Source organism: Pristiophorus japonicus, chromosome 8, assembly GCF_044704955.1.
Source record: "Pristiophorus japonicus isolate sPriJap1 chromosome 8, sPriJap1.hap1, whole genome shotgun sequence".
NCBI lineage: Eukaryota > Metazoa > Chordata > Chondrichthyes > Pristiophoridae > Pristiophorus > Pristiophorus japonicus.
In genome coordinates, this window is record NC_091984.1 from 217,943,244 (window position 1) to 217,960,428 (window position 17,185).

Below are 17,185 nucleotides of genomic sequence, written 5' to 3' on the forward strand. Positions count from 1 at the left end.
AATTACCCGTTTTCTCTCTCTCTCCTTTTTTAAACAGTGGTGTTACATTAGCTACCCTCCAGTCCATAGGAATTGAGCCAGAGTCGATAGACTGTTGGAAAATGATCACCAATGCATCCACTATTTCTATGGCCACTTCCTTAAGTACTCTGGGATGCAGACTATCAGGCCCCGGGGATTTATCGGCCTTCAATCCCATCAATTTCCCTAACACAATTTCCCGCTTTATAAGGATATCCTTCAGTTCCTCCTTCTCACTCGACCCTTGGTCCCCTAGTATTTCCGGAAGGTTATTTGTGTCTTCCTTCGTGAAAACAAAACCAAAGTATTTGTTTAATTGGTCCGCCATTTCGTTGTTCCCCATTATAAATTCACCTGAATCTGACTGCAAGGGACCTACGTTTGTCATCACTAATCTTTTTCTCTTCACATATCGAAAGAAGCTTTTGCAGTCAGTTTTTATGTTCCCAGCAAGCTTCCTCTCATACTCTATTTTCCCCCTCCTAATTAAACCCTTTGTCCTCCTCTGCTGTATTACAAAATTCTCCCAGTCCTCAGGTTTGCTGCTTTTTCTGGCCAATTTATATGCCTCTTCCTTGGCTTTAACACTATCCTTAATTTCCCTTGTTAGCCACGGTTGAGCCATCTTCCCCGTTTTATTTTTACTCCAGACAGGGATGTACAATTGTTGAAGTTCATCCATATGATCTTTAAATGTTTGCCATTGCCTATCCACCGTCAACCCTCTAAGTATCACTCGCCAGTCTATTCTAGCCAATTCACGTCTCATACAATCGAAGTTACCTTTCCCCAAGTTCAGGACCCTAGTCTCTGAATTAACTGTGTTACTCTCCATCTTAATAAAGAATTCTACCATATTATGGTCACTCTTCTCCAAGGGGCCTCGCACAACAAGATTGTTAATTAGTCCTTTCTTATTACACATCACCCAGTCTAGGATGGCCAGCTCTCTAGTTGGTTCCTCGACATATTGGTCTACAAAACCATCCCTAAAACACTCCAGGAAATCCTCCTCCACCGCATTGCTACCAGTTTGGTTAGCCCAGTCAATAGGTAGATTAATGTCGCCCATGAAAGGACAAAAGGTTCGGTCAAAGGGGAGGCGGTGTTGCTATTTTTATCAATGAGGATCTAACAGCTAGAGAAAGACTTCATATTGCCTCATCAGGCTCAGCTGAATTTATCTGGGTTCAAGTGGACCAAGCTCACAGCCAGGGATTAATTATCGGTAATTGTTATAGGCCCCCGGGTCAGACATTTGAACGTGATGAGTTATTATGGAAACAGATCACTGATGCTTTTAATATAAAATGCCACCTTTGTCTGGTGATTTTAATTTTCCTGGCATTCAGTGGCAGGATGGTTTACCTGCTGTTGTGGTGGGAAGTGCAGCTGAATAATTTATTGAAAATATACAAGACTGTTTCCTGACTCAACATGTTAATGAAGTAACTAGGGGAAATCATATATTTGATCTGGTGTTTAGTAGTGAGCCTGACCTCTGTTCCCTACCTACTTAGAGGGAAACCAGTTGGTCTTTACTTCTAGAGACCTATACAACACGAGGGGGAACATCTGGGCAACAGTGATCACAACATTATATTGATGTTGAATATAAATAGAACATTTTTAAGAACAAGATTAAAAATGTGGTAAACAAACATGTACCCAAAATCAAAAGATGTGATGTACAAATAAGATGTAAACAGAAATGTTTCTGTAAATTAAAGATATTTACCACTCAAATAAATAGGGTTGAATACAAGGAACTAAAGAAAATGAAGGCTGCTATTAGATCAGCAAAAAGGCTAATGGAAAAAAGGATTGTAGACAACTGGGAAGAGCTTTTTTTTTTAGTTATGTAAAGAGTCAGAGAACTATCAAAGACTGTATATGGCCACTAAAGGGTGTTCAAGAACAGGTTACAAAGGACTCACTAAGTATGGCGGAAATATTAAAAGAGTACTTTGCATCAATCTTCATCCTTGAAGATGATGCTCGAATATTAGAATTTAATAATACTAGTTTTCTAAGTAACATTAACATAGATAAGCATATTGTTTAGAAAGAATTAAGAACTTGAAATTAAATAGAGCAGCCGGGCCAGATAATAACCACCCGAGGGTCCTCCAGGAGATGGGACATGTGCTGTGTGAGCCCCTAGCCTATATTTTTAATACCTCACTGCATTCTGGAATGGTTCCTACATATTGGAAGGAGGCGAATGTAGACCCCATTTTTAAAAAAGGTGACAAGGCAGACCTTTGGCCTATCAGTTTAACATCAGTAATAGGTAAGATGCTTGAATTAATCTGAAGGTTGCAATATATGAATAATTGGATAGGGAGGGACATATTAGGGACACCCAACACTCATAAAAAAGAGGTCATGTCTCACAAATCGAATTATATATTTTTTTAAGTTACAAAGTTGGTGGACGAGGGAAACCCAGTAGATTTCCAAAAAGCTTTTGACAAAGTACCGCATAAGAAGCTTCTCTATAAGATGGTATTAGTGGAAATATATATAATTAGATTCAGAACTGGCTGGCAGAATGTGGGCAAAGAGTAGTTATAGATGAATTTGGATCTTTTCGGAGACCAGTCACCAGTGGTGTCCCGTAGGGATCAGTGCTGGGACCGTTGCTTTTTATTAATGATCTGGCTTTTGGGGTTGGGGGCACAATTTGCAAATTTGCAGATGATACCATGATCTGTGCGAGTGTTAGAATGGTAGAAGATGCTCTTCTGCTTCAGGCAGATCTTAATGTGTTAGAAGATTTCGCTCAAGACTGGAAAATAATGTATAACTTAGATAAGTGCAGTATTATGCAAGTGGGCAGGGCAAATGCTCAAAATTCATACAGCCTCCAGGGAAAGGCATTAAAGATGATGGAGATAGAAAGATATTTGTGTATTCTAGTGCATACTTCTTTAAAAGATACATGACCAATGTTGTGCAGCGATAGCTAGAACAAATAGGATGTTGGGCTGTATCCATAGGACAATTGAGTATAAGACGAGGTGTACTGTTTTGTCCTTGTACATGACCTTAGTCAGGCCGCACATGGAATACTGTGTCTAGTTTTGGTCTCCTCACATGGTGGGTGAGGCTCTAGAAAGAGTGCAGAAGAGGGCCACTAGACTAATTCCAGGAATAAAGCATCTTAGTTATCAAGATAGGCTAAAAGAGTTGGGGCTCTATACCTTAGAGCAGCGTAGACTTAGGGGGGATATGCTTGAGGTTTATAAGATAATGAAGTGAATAGACGGTGTTCCAGCTGAGTTTATTTCAATTAAATAGGTTAGGCAGGAACAAGGGTCACAAATTTAAGTCGCATAAGGCTAGATCTAGGTTAGATGTCAAGAGAATAGTAGACCTCGAGAACAAGCTGCCGCTTCATGTGGTGGATGCAGACTCACTGAATTCCTTCAAGCAAAAGCTGGATTTGTTTCTGGCTGTGGTGGTGATCACCTCTTACAGAAGGTAGGTACTGCAGGAAATTTAATGGCCAGAGTCTCCTTGACTAGTTTTGGTCGCTTAGATGGATTGGAGAGGAATTTCCCAGATTTTTTCCCCAAACTGGCCTGGGTTTTTTAATCTTTTTTTGCCCCTCCCAGGAGATTACATGATTTTGGGTGGGGTAGAGTGTATATGACGAGATACACAAGGTATCGCAATTGTGTGAGACAGGCTCGATGGACCGGATGATCTTTACCTGTCCATCGTTGTTCGTAGATCTTGATTGAAGAGAGTCAAATAGCCTGCTAACATTCAATGTCTAGACTCACACATGAACAAGGTTCCAGATAGGAACCAGTGTTGGTGTCAATGGAACTATACCTTGATGAGTGCTAATACTTTTAGGAGAAAAGGGGAAAACAACTGAAAATAAAGGACACAAAAAAGATGACATGAAGTACCAACTAAAGTGTTTACTGCAGCAATGATACAAAGGGCATTTCACTATGTCTAAATGTGAAGAATATGTTTAACCTGCTCTCCCATTGACCTAGCATTACTGCAATGCTAGATTCACCCAAGTCATGTGTTGACAATCATTTTTTTTTCTACAGTGACATGACTCACAGACACCAGTAATTTCAAACAGGAGTTCCATGTGGCCATATGGTACAGTAAGTTTACATGAGATTGATACAATAGATGTATGTGAACCAAATTGGTTGCAGTAGGTTACTGAACCAGAGAGATTAGCTACACAACTTGCACAGCTCTGGAATTATCTCCATAAACCTCGCCACCTCTCTCTTCTCTAAGATTCTCCTTAAAACCTACCTCTTTGAGCAAGTTTTTCTCCTTCTTTGATTCGGTGCCATTTTTTGTCTGATTGCTCTCTTGTGAAGTGCCTTGGAGAAAGGATGGTTATGGGGAGGGTTTTATGATTCTAAGGGGTATATATAAACCAAACTAGAATAAAATATTTGACTTAACTACAAACTGCATTCAGGGGCCCCAGTATCAAGCTCAGAAAAGGGAAGGCAAACAGTTTAGATTTAATTATTTCACACAAAGGGTGGTGGAATGTGTGGAACAGACTAACCAGGGAGACAATGGGGATAGTGTCAGCAAATTCAGGAGGGAGCTAGATGGGTTTTTTTAAGTAAGCAATTAAGAGATAGATAGCATGTTATTTTTCAAACCGGTTAGTCCCACTCCCCACTCTTTCTTCATACCCCTGTAAATGTTTCCTTTTCAGAGATATATATCCCTTTTGAAAGTTACAAGTGAATCTATTTACTCCACCCTTTCAGGCAGCACATTCCAGATCATAATAAACTGCTGCATCAAAAAAAATTCTCACTCTTCCATCTCATTCTTTTTCCAATGATCCTAAATCTGGTTACCAACCCACCTCCATTCAGGAAGGAAGATCGTGTAGAGTTTCTCATCCTATCTTCTTTGCAGAAATCACTGCTAAAAGTGCACATCTCCAGATGTTGATTGAGGACAGGATGAGGCCTAGCAGTGATGCTCCCAGTCACTGAATAGCTTGCTGACACTTGCATTCTAGGCTTACACATGAATTATGGCCTTTTAAGCAAGGTAGCTTGGAATGGAACTGTATCTCAAAATTGTCAAGTGAAAAAAAACACATAGGAAAGAAATGATTTTACTCTTGTTTTGGTCCCACTAGCCACATTTATTTGAGTTGGATAAAAATGTTATTTGCTGAAAGAAACGATTCAATATTCTCTGTACTCTGTACTTCTGGACGAAAGCCAAATGATAACAAATACAACCTAAGCTTTTAACAAAAATGACGAACTAAATATTAAAGGAATACATTTAACACAAAAATACCCCAAGTCAATAGCTAAAGATAGGCGAACCTATGGTAAAGTGAGCATTACAAGGCAGTAATATGCTGAAAGGCCCTCATATCATAACCTTGGAGGTTTAAGCTCTAGTGGGTTTTCTACATACTCCAGACACAAGAGATGAGTTAGTACCTGATTTCTTTTCATATAACTGAACTATGTGAACTGAAATGATAGATATTTATTAGAAAGAGCACACAAAGTACACTAGATCTGAAAAAATGTCTTTGAATTCAAAAAAGGCAGTAATGTTTATTTAAACATTTGCGAATTTGTACCACAGGAATACAACAGGAATAATCAAGGACGCTTGTTTGTGGTTTTCACAGAAAAATTGATAGGAACACAAGAACAGGAGTAGACCATTGAGTTCCTTGAGCCTGTTCCACCATTCAACGAGATCATGGCTGATCTGCCGCCTAACTCGATATACCCGCTTTTGCCCCCTATCCCTTAATATCCTTCGTTAACAAAAAGCTATCAATCTCAATCAAACTTCGATCAGGTCACCCCTTAACCTTCTAAATTCTAGGGAATACAACTCAATTTGTGTCATCTCTCCTCGTAATTTAACCCTTCGAGTATAGGTATCATTGTGGTAAACCTATGCTGCACTCCATCCAAGGCCAGTATATCCTTACTAAGATGTGGTGCCCAGAACTGCTCATAGTACTCCAGATATGGTCTAACCAGGGTTTTGTATAGTTGCAGCATAACTTCTATCCCCTTGTATTCTAGTCCTCCAGATGTAAAAGACAGCATTCCATTAGCCTTGTTGAATATTTTCTATACCTGTTCATGATAATTTAATGATCTATGTACCTGGACACCAAGTCGCTTTGGACCTCCACTGCTTTTAGTATTTCACCATTTAGAAAGTACCCTATTCTATCCTTTTTATGTTCAAAGTGGATGACCTCACATTTGCCTACATTGAAATCCATTTGCCACAGTTTTGCCCATTTAGACCGTGGGCTGAGTCTCAAATTATTGCTTTTCCGTAGGCAGAAAGCATGCCAAAACCCAGAGTGATGATGTTATTGCGAGTTACTTAAATGACCAGTCACAACTGCTGTATTTGTCAGTACCGCAAAATCAGCCAATTATGATCTCTATTACATCGATTAGTCAGTGACTGCATGCACTGAAACAATGGCGTGCTGCATGCATGTAGTTGCAGGAGCCAAAGGCAACATAATTTTTTCTTCGGACTCTAGCTGGATAACAATTTTCACGAGTGTTCATCAGTGGAAATTTACTGGAATGAGAGAAGCTAAAATTGCAAAGAATGCCATCGAAAGTTTAGATCTGGAGCTGGTTATTGCACCAGAAAGACTCGCAATAATCCCACATTTGATTGGATATCATCAGCAGTGCTACATGCGTTTCATTGATAAATCCAAGATCGACAGAGCCAAGAAGAAGCAAGAATGGGAAAATTCAAATTATGAACGCGAGTATACGTGATCTTACAGTATTTCTTATGAAACTGTGTCAGCCTACAAAAATGTTTATATTCAACTTTTGTTCCTTAGTTCAATAGTTATGCCATTTGACACATTCCATTTCGTGGGCCTGCTTCAGCCCCATATACTCATTTCTGTGTAGACTGACTGACTCTAAACTTCTCACTCTGGTCATAACATGCACAAAGACAGCAAAAAACTTTTTTTGACCAAGGGTCATTGTCAGTGGGGCTAATTAGAATATCCATTTTATCATTCCTTTGCAGCCATTGCAGAACCCGTACGGAAAGAAGAGGAGAGGAGTGAAGCCTCCACTCAAAAGACAACAGACCCTAAGGTTATACCTGCGAGGGCTTCCCATCTTCTTCCAGTGCAGTGCCTTCAATGCAAGAAGGACAAGAACACTGTGGAGAGACATAGCCAAAAGAGATGAAGAGACACGCTGGTACAATGTGCTAGGGAAAAGAAAGTCCATAGCAACCATTTTTAATTTTTTTCTTTGTTTTTGGCTATTTCTCGGTAACACTCAATTTTCAGTCTTTGGAACATTTGGGTTTTGCTTCAGATACATAAACATACTTAGCATAGTTCTAGGTACTTCCCACACGGGGATTACAGAACTAAAAATCTAGGGAAGAAAACAGGCTTCGACCCACGGTCTAATTCACTTAACCTATCGATATCCTTTTGTAATTTTATGCTTTGATCTACATTGCCTACAATGCCACGTATCTTTGTGTCATCGACAAATTTGGATATATGGCTTTCTATGCCATCATCCAAGTCATTATAAATACCGTGAATGGTTCAGATCCCTGCGGGACACCACTACCTTAATTAACAGACTCTTATGTAGGACTTTAATCAAATGCCTTCTGGAAGTCCATATAAATAGCATCCATAGACATTCCCTTGTCCATTACTTTAGTCACTTCCTCAAAAAATGTAATCAGCTTTGTCAGGCACAACCTACCTTTCAGAAATCCATGCTGGCTCTGTCTGATCAACTAAAATTTTGAGAATTGTTCAGCCACCCCATTCTTAAATTATAGACTCGAGCAATTTCCTGACAACAGATGTTAGACTAACTGGTCAATAATTTCTTGGTTTCCCTCTCTCACCATTCTTAAATAGTGGAGTGACATGCCCAATTTTCCAATCTAAAGGAATGGTTCCTGAATTGAGAGAACTGTGGAAGATTATAGTTAGGGTATCTGCAATGCGCTCACCTACTTCCTTTAAAACCCTAGGATCGAAACCATCTGATCCTGAGGGTTTGTCACTCTTTAGTGCCATTACTTTCTTCATTACAGTGATTTTACTTACTCTACTCGTGTCAGCTTTGGCTTAGTGGGTAGCACTCTCGCCTCTGACTTAGAAGGTTGTGGGTTCATGTCCCACTCCAGGGACTTAAGCACAAAAATCTAGGCTGACACTCCAGTGCAGTGCTGTTGGAGGTGCTTACTTTTGGATGAGACATTAAACCGAGGCCCTGTTTGCTCTCTCAGGTGGACGTAAAAGATCCCATGGCACTATTTTAATCAGGGGAGTTATCCCCGGTGACCTGGCCAATATTGATCCCGCAATCAACATAACAAAAACAGATTATCTGTTCATTATCACATTGCTGTTTGTGGGAGCTTGCTATGCACAAATTGGCTGCTGCATTCCTAAAATTACAATACACTCCAAAAGTACTTAATTGGCTGTAAAATGCTTTGAGAAAGGTTATGAAAGGTGCTATATAAATGCAAGTCGTTTTACCGTAAATACTGATGCCATGAAAGGTGGAGAAGATTAACTTCACTCACTCCAACAGGAAACCATGGGCCCTGTTCCGTCAACTTGGCGGGGCAAAACCCACCTATAAACACAGGATGACCCTCAGAGCGGATGCCATTGCATCCCACTTGATATATACATCAAAGGCTTTCGACAAACTTGATGACGGTACCAAGATCGTCAACTATGTCTGATCCATTAATCTTGGATGAACTAAACGCAGCCCTGTCGACAATCAAATCTGGAAAAGCTGCTGGCACAGATGTGTTTACCCAGAATTCTTAAAAGGACTGGGACCCAAAGTGAAGAGATGATTGACCTCCTTTTCTGATACTGGCAACTGGTAAAATTCCACCTCTTTGGAGGGAGACTAAAATAATTGCCCACCTGAAGCAGGGGAAGAATGCTTGTGAAGCCTCCAGTTACTGCCTGATCTCCTTACTTTACACTTGTTATAAAGTTCTGGAGAGGCTACTACGCCACAGACTAGCCCCCATCATTGAGCCAACTATTCCTAATGAGCAAGCGGGCTTCCGGAGCGGCTGTAACTGCTGCAACCAAGTGGTAGCTTTATCAACGCACACTGAAGCAGGCTTCCAGCACCAGCTCAAGACCACCGTAGCACTCGTGGAACTGTTAGTGGTGTATGACACAGTATGGAAGCATGACTGCTTTTCAAGCTGTCCACCATTTTACCCTGCAGAACAACGATCATCTTCTCATCTCCATTCTTAGCAACCGCCGCTCCGGTGTATACTCTGGCACCCAGAAGAGCAGATATAGAACATTGAACAACGGACTCCCACAGGGTTCTGTCCTGGCACCCATGTTATTCAACATTTACACCAGCGACCTGACCGAAACAGAGTCCCGCAAGTTCATATAACGCTGATGACATTGCCCTGGCCACGCTAAATATGAATCTGCCCATCACCGAAGAGACCCTGTCCGTGATTTACAAAGGATGGAGACCTAATTCTACCGACGGTGACTTCGGCCAAACCCGCAAAAGACCGTCATCTCGACATTCCACCTCAACTCCCATCAAGCAAATCAAGCTTTGAAGGTCTCCTTTAGCGGTTCAGAGGTAAACCATGCCAAAAAACCCTCCTATTTAGGAGTCATGCTTGATGGCACCCTGTCATATAGACAACATCTCCAGAACCTTGGGAAGAAACTAAAAAGTAGGGTCAACTTGATCTAGAAACTCGCCGGAACTTCATGGGGAGCAGACGCCCAAACCCTCCGTACGGCAGCACTCATAGAAACATAGAAAATAGGTGCAGGAGTAGGCCATTCGGTGCTTCTAGCCTGCACCGCCATTCAATGAGTTCAGGCTGAACATGCAACTTCAGTACTCCCTTCCTGCTTTCTCGCCATACCCCTTGATCCCCCTAGTAGTAAGGACTTCATCTAACTCCCTTTTGAATATATTTAGTGAATTGGCCTCAACAACTTTCTGTGGTAGAGCATTCCACAGGTTCACCACTCTCTGGGTGAAGAAGTTTCTCCTCATCTCGGTCCTAAATGGCTTACCCCTTATCCTTAGACTGTGACCCCTGGTTCTGGACTTCCCCAACATTGGGAACATTCTTCCTGCATCTAACCTGTCTAAACCCGTCAGAATTTTAAACGTTTCTTTGAGGTCCCCTCTCATTCTTCTGAACTCCAGTGAATACAAGCCCAGTTGATCCAGTCTTTCTTGATAGGTTAGTCCCACCATCCCGGGAATCAGTCTGGTGAACCTTCGCAGCACTCCCTCAATAGCAAGAATGTCCTTCCTCAAGTTAGGAGACCAAAACTGTACACAATACTCCAGGTGTGGCCTCACAAAGGCCCTGTACAACTGCAGCAACACCTCCCTGCCCCTGTACTCAAATCCCCTCGCTATGAAGGCCAACATGCCATTTTCTTTCTTAACTGCCTGCTTTACCTGCATGCCAACCTTCAATGACTGATGTAACATGACACCCAGGTCTCGTTGCACCTCCACTTTTCCTAATCTGTCACCATTCAGATAATAGTCTGTCTCTCTGTTTTTACCACCAAAGTGGATAACCTCACATTTATCCACATTATACTTCATCTGCCATGCATTTGCCCACTCACCTAACCTATCCAAGTCACTCTGCAGCCTCATAGCATCCTCCTCGCAGCTCACACTGCCACCAACTTATCCGCAAATTTGGAGATACTACATTTAATCCCCTCGTCTAAATCATTAATGTACAGTGTAAACAGCTGAGGCCCCAGCACAGAACCTTGCGGTACCCCACTAGTCACTGCCTGCCATTCTGAAAAGTACCCATTTACTCCTACTCTTTGCTTCCTGTCTGACAACTAGTTCTCAATCCACGTCAGCACACTACCCCCAATCCCATGTGCTTTAACTTTGCACATTAATCTCTTGTGTGGGACCTGGTTGAAAGTCTTCTGAAAGTCCAAATATACCACATCAACTGGTTCTCCCTTGTCCACTTTACTGGAAACATCCTCAAAAAATTCCAGAAGATTTGTCAAGCATGATTTCCCTTTCACAAATCCATGCTGACTTGGACCTATCATGTCACCTCTTTCCAAATGCGCTGCAATGACATCCTTAATAATTGATTCCATCATTTTACCCACTACTGAGATCAGGCTGACCAGTCTATAATTCCGTGTTTTTTCTCTCCCTCCTTTTTTAAAAAGTGGGGTTACATTGGCTACCCTCCACTCGATAGGAACTGATCCAGAGTCAATGGAATGTTGGAAAATGACTGTCAATGCATCCGCTATTTCCAAGGCCACCTCCTTAAGTACTCTGGGATGCAGTCCATCAGGCCCTGGGGATTTCTCGGCCTTCAATCCCATTAATTTCTCCAACACAATTTCCCGACTAATAAAGGTTTCCCTCAGTTCCTTCTCCTTACTAGACCCTCTGACCCCTTTTATATCCGGAAGTTTGTTTGTGTCCTCCTTAGTGAATACCGAATCAAAGTACTTGTTCAATTGGTCTGCCATTTCTTTGTTCCCCGTTATGACTTCCCCTGATTCTGACTGCAGGGGACCTACGTTTGTCTTTACTAACCGTTTTCTCTTTATATATCTATAGAAACTTTTGCAATCCATCTTAATGTTCCCTGCAAGCTTCTTCTCGTACTCCATTTTCCCTGCCCTAATCAAACCCTTTGTCCTCCTCTGCTGAGTTCTAAATTTCTCCCAGTCCCCTGGTTCGCTGCTATTTCTGGCCAATTTGTATGCCACTTCCTTGGCTTTAATACTATCCCTGATTTCCCTTGATAGCCACGGTTGAGCCATGTTCCCTTTTTTATTTTTACGCCAGACAGGAATGTACAATTGTTGTAGTTCATCCATGCGGTCTCTAAATGTCTGCCATTGCCCATCCACAGTCAACCCCTTAAGTATCATTCACCAATCTATCCTAGCCAATTCACGCCTCATACCTTCAAAGTTACCCTTCTTTAAGTTCTGGACCATGGTCTCTGAATTAACTGTTTCATTCTCCATCCTAATGCAGAATTCCACTATATTATTGTCACTCTTCCCCAAGGGGCCTCGCACAACGAGATTGCTAATTAATCCTCTCTCACTACACAACACCCAGTCTAAAATGGCCTCCCCCTTAATTGGTTCCTCGACATATTGGTCTAGAAAACCATCCAGTATGCACTCTAGGAAATCCTCCTCCACCGTATTGCTTCCAGTTTGGCTAGCCCAGTCTATGTGCATATTAAAGTCACTCATTATAATTGCTGCACCTTTATTGCATGCACCCCTAATTTCCTGTTTGATGCCCTCCCCAACATCACTACTACTGTTTGGAGGTCTGTACACAACTCCCACTAACGTTTTTTGCCCTTTGGTGTTCTGCAGCTCTACCCTTATAGATTCCACATCATCCAAGCTAATGTCTTTCCTAACTATTGCATTAATCTCCTCTTTAACCAGCAATGCTACCCCACCTCCTTTTCCTTTTATTCTATCCTTCCTGAATGTTGACTACCCCTGGATGTTGAGTTCCCAGCCCTGATCATCCTGGAGCCACGTCTCCGTAATCCCAATCACATCATATTTGTTAACATCTATTTGCACAGTTAATTCATCCACCTTATTACGGATACTCCTTGCATTAAGACACAAAGCCTTCAGGCTTGTTTTTTTAACACCCTTTGTCCTTTTAGAATTTTGCTGTACAGTGGCCCTTTTTGTTCTTTTTCTTGGGTTTCTCTGCCCTCCACTTTTCCTCATCTCCTTTCTGTATTTTGCTTGTCTCCTTTTTGTTTCCCTCTGACTCGTCCTGGTGTACTCTACAGCGGAGTACTGTTCTCCGACATGGCTATCAAGTACGCATGCCAAATCCGTTGATGTCCAGCTGAATTCTACAATGAGAATTATCACCAGTATGCTTTTATCGACACCAACACCATGGCTGCCTGTGCTTGCAAACCATCAACTGCCTCAGAACTAGTCATGATAGATGCAGCCCCCCTTCTCCATAGATGGAAGATAAAAGCATACCCATCCCGTGACCCTGGAGCACATCATTGTGCACTGCCCTCAGAGAAAATTTACAGGCAACATACAAGATATCCACGCTGTTACACTGGAAGCTTTGGCCTGGATATCCGACTTAGAAATTGACATTTCATTTGCTTTGCTACTACCATACGAAAGAAGAAGATTGACAATATCACCGCTTTCAGTTTTTAAGAGGCCAACATTGCTGCTGACTACCCTCTTTTTCCTAATATAATTGTAAAAATTCTTTGTATCACTTCCAAGTTTCTTTTCATACTCCTTTTAGTAGCTCTTACTATCTGTTTTGTGATACTTTGCAGTCCTTTTACCTTCCCTATTCGTCGGGATCGGTGCTATATTTTGCATTTTTGGTATGCTTTTTCTTTTAGTTTTATGCCTTTATTTATTTCGGCATTTCTTTGGCAAGTAGAACTCTTGCCCTTCAGGGATAGACACTGGGTATGATGGCATTATGAAATTCAATCCCAAAACATCAGTAAACGTCCCACATCCAATGCAATAAAAATGGAATTGGAAGTATCCCGGGTGAGCCGAGATGATGTAATAGGAGCCACATTAGATGGGCAAAATGAAGGAAATTGAAGTTGAGTGAGCTCTATCTGGATTAGCTTTTTGTTTCTGTTCCTCCCCCCTCCTCCCACCAGCTTTTTGGATCTCAAAAAAAATTCTAATTATTTTCAAATATCTGCTGATTATTTTAATTCTGTTTTCCAGCAGAACTGGAACGCATCATCAAGAGTTTTTCCACAACCAGTAAGTTACAAATAAAACAAGCTGATTCACACTATTAGTTCCCATCGTTTTGGATGAAGTTCCTGACCTTTTCGTCACTTTGGTGTTTTTCAATGCTGTTTACAGCTCATCTTACCTTCTCGCTCTCTACTTTGATGGAAAATATTTGTGCCCACAAATAATTATAATTCGGCATCTTGAGCTAATAAAATATACACCATTGGGGAACCTGTGTGAGACAGATCTTTGGAGGTGAATATTTTGCTGATTTGGGGTGTCAGGTGTCAGCTGTGGCTCAGTGGGTTGCACACTGGCCTCTGAGTCAGGTGGTTATGGGTTTAAGTCTCACTCCAGGAATTTGAGCACATAAATCTAGATTGACACTCCAGTTCAGTGCTGAGGGAGTGCTACACTATCGGGAGTTACCGAAAGACGTTAAACCGAGGCCGTGTCTGCCCTCTCAGGTGGACTTAAAATAAACCATGGCACTATTTAGAAGAGTTGGGGAATTATCTGGCCAATATTAATCCCTCAATCAATATAACAAAAACAGATTATCTGGTCATTGCTGTTTGTGGGAATTTTCTGTGAGCAAGTTGGCTGCAGCGTTTCCCCCATTACAACAGTGACTACATTCCTAAAGTATTTCATTGGCTGTAAAGTGCTTTGAGACGTCCAGTGGTCGTGAAAGGTGCTATATAAATGCAAGTCTTTATTTTTTCCCTATAAAATTACCACGCAAAAAATAAACATAAATCTCAGTTCAAACTCTCGCAGCTGCTGGCATCTCGCATCATTTTCTAGAGCGGTGCGTACTAATCTCGAGTTGAAATATGTTTACCTGGTGATTGACTTGGTCAGTATTGGGTATTTCTTTAGCAGGAGCAAGTACTGATGCAGCAGGAGTCTACTGAAAGGTCGGTCGGGTGTGGAATGTCCTGACATCGTTCAATCTTAGCTTCAGCACCCTCGCATGCACACCACTTCCGTTTACTGGAATTGGACTGATACAATTCGCTGGGTGACTACCGTAAATAACCGAATTATAGTGCCAGCAGATCCCGGCCCTCCGACTGGCAGTGACAGAAATTACTGGAACCCAGCACCGCGTTTAGAGCAGTGTGTTGTAGTAAGATCGGTGTAAATTATGAGAGTGCTTTGTAAAATCCCCAGTATCTATACCGAATAAAAACTTGTTTTAAGTCCACATCTATCTCTGAGCAGTTTGCCAATAGCTAATATTTACTATATACTGAAGGATCATTAATAAATCAGATTTATAATCGAATATTTTTAAAGCTCACTCTCCTATCAAAAGACTGATTATACAACCTTTCCTTCCATACACAATATCGGGACCCTTCTCGTTAATGATTACGTAATAAGAGGCGAGATGAAATTTTGTTTTTACGCAGCGCGTTATGATCTGGAATGCCCTGCCTGAAAGGGTGGTGAAACCATATTCAATAATTTTCAAAAGGGAATTGGATAAGTACTTGAAGGGGAAACATTTTCTGGGCTAAAGGGAAAGAGCGTGGGAGTGGAACTAATGGGATTGCTCTTTCAAAGAACCGTACAGGTATGATGGACTGAATGATTTATTTCTGTGTTGCATTATGCCATGATTCTAATAAGTACATACAGCCCATGCAATGTGGACTCCTTAAAAAAAAGTTTATTGTATTTGAAGAAAATGCACAATAACCATAATTAATAAAAGGGAAATTAAATTACATCACATCACCTATTGATACTTCAGCTATAAATACAGCTATATACGAGGAATCTCTCTATGACAGATGGGGAATCAGACCAGTCCAGGATTCTGTGCATTATTTTCCATAAAAGATTGGGAACAAGTGTTCCAGCAACCAAAGGAGATATATCTACCACCAACAAGAACAGCCAGTGTTTACGAATTGATTTATTAGGTTATGAATAGATCCACCGTTTAACCAAGCAAATATTGGTAGTGTTGGAAATGTAAAATAAAGACAGAAAATTCGCAGAGAATAATTCCATAAATTCATTACCAAGTTATCTGATCCTGGCTGGGGAGAAGCTACATTTGGCCTCAGCTCCTATGCGCTAAGGAGTGAAAAATTACAACACTTGTTCCTGATTGGTGTCCCATGATCCTTGCTGGAAGTGCATATGTGAATGGATGGTCCATGTGTGCAGAATTGGGTTCAGCAGTCAATTATAAAAGCAAGGAAGACTTACATTTATATATTCATGACCAAAGCGCTTCAAAATATTTTTGAAGTGTAGTCACTGTTGTAACGTAGGAAATGTGGCAGCATTTGCACACCTGTTTTAATGATGTTGGTTTTGGGATGAATATTGGCCAAGCTCGTGGGGCTAACTCCCCTGCAAAATAGTCCAATGAGAAGACAGGCAGGGCCTCACCAGCAATACAGCATCTCAGACAGTGCAGCACTCCTTCAGTACGGGTATCAGCCTAGATTTTGTGCTCAAGTCTCTGGAGTAGGACTTGCACCCACAATCTTTTGACTCAGACACAAGGATGGTACCAACTGAGGCACAGCTGACCCTGCATGTAGTGGAAGGAAATAAAGGGATATGAGGGAGTATGGCAAGATGTAATTGGAGAGGAGGTTCGTGTGGAGTTTAAACACCAGCATAGACCAATTGGGCCGAATGGCTTGTTTCGTGCTGCAAATTCACTGCTCATTGTCAAGATTCATTGACCATGTTGGTGGGATACCAACGTCTGCTTGTGATTGGGAAAACGTACACCAGCAATAAGTCAATGTCAAGAGAGGAGGGTGGGGATAAAATCAAGAAAAAAGTACAAGCAGATTATGGGTCCTCATCCTATCACATGGGCCATTCATGAATTCAAATTATTACTGATCCAGCTCTGACGAAAGGTCATCGACCCGAAACGTTAACTCTGTTTTCTCTCCGCAGATGCTGCCTAATCTACTGAGTATTTCCAGCATTTCCTGTTTTGATTTCAGATTTCCAGCCTCCACAGTATTTTACTTTTGTAGCTGAACAAGAATCAGTGCCTGCAGTCAATATACTCTAGGAGGTAGAAGCCTCTCACTGAAATCTATATGGACGGAAAGCGGTGGCTTTTTCCTACAATAGAGCCCTTGCCCCGCTACCAGTTTGCTCGGATAATAACGGTACTGAACACGTTGGAGTCAAAGCGTCTTCCGCATTTTTATCCAATCAGAAAGCTTCCCGGTAACGTCCAATCAGCGAGTGGATGGATGATCTCGCGGTGTTGCAAGAGTGAGGTCTCGCGAGAGTCGCAGGAGCGCGCGAATCGAG

The 17,185-nt window shown here is 41.5% G+C and overlaps 1 protein-coding gene across 1 annotated transcript in view; it reads right to left on the reverse strand.

The window, feature by feature from the left end:
- Window positions 1-14,865, reverse strand: part of pxmp2 (peroxisomal membrane protein 2) — a 58,849-nt gene extending 43,984 nt beyond the window's left edge. Inside the window, exon 1 of the mRNA XM_070886375.1 lies at window positions 14,724-14,865. Coding sequence (XP_070742476.1) covers window positions 14,724-14,827 — 104 coding nt within the window. The 5' untranslated portion in view covers window positions 14,828-14,865. The remainder of the gene's footprint in view (window positions 1-14,723) is intronic.
- Window positions 14,866-17,185: the final 2,320 nt, after the last annotated feature.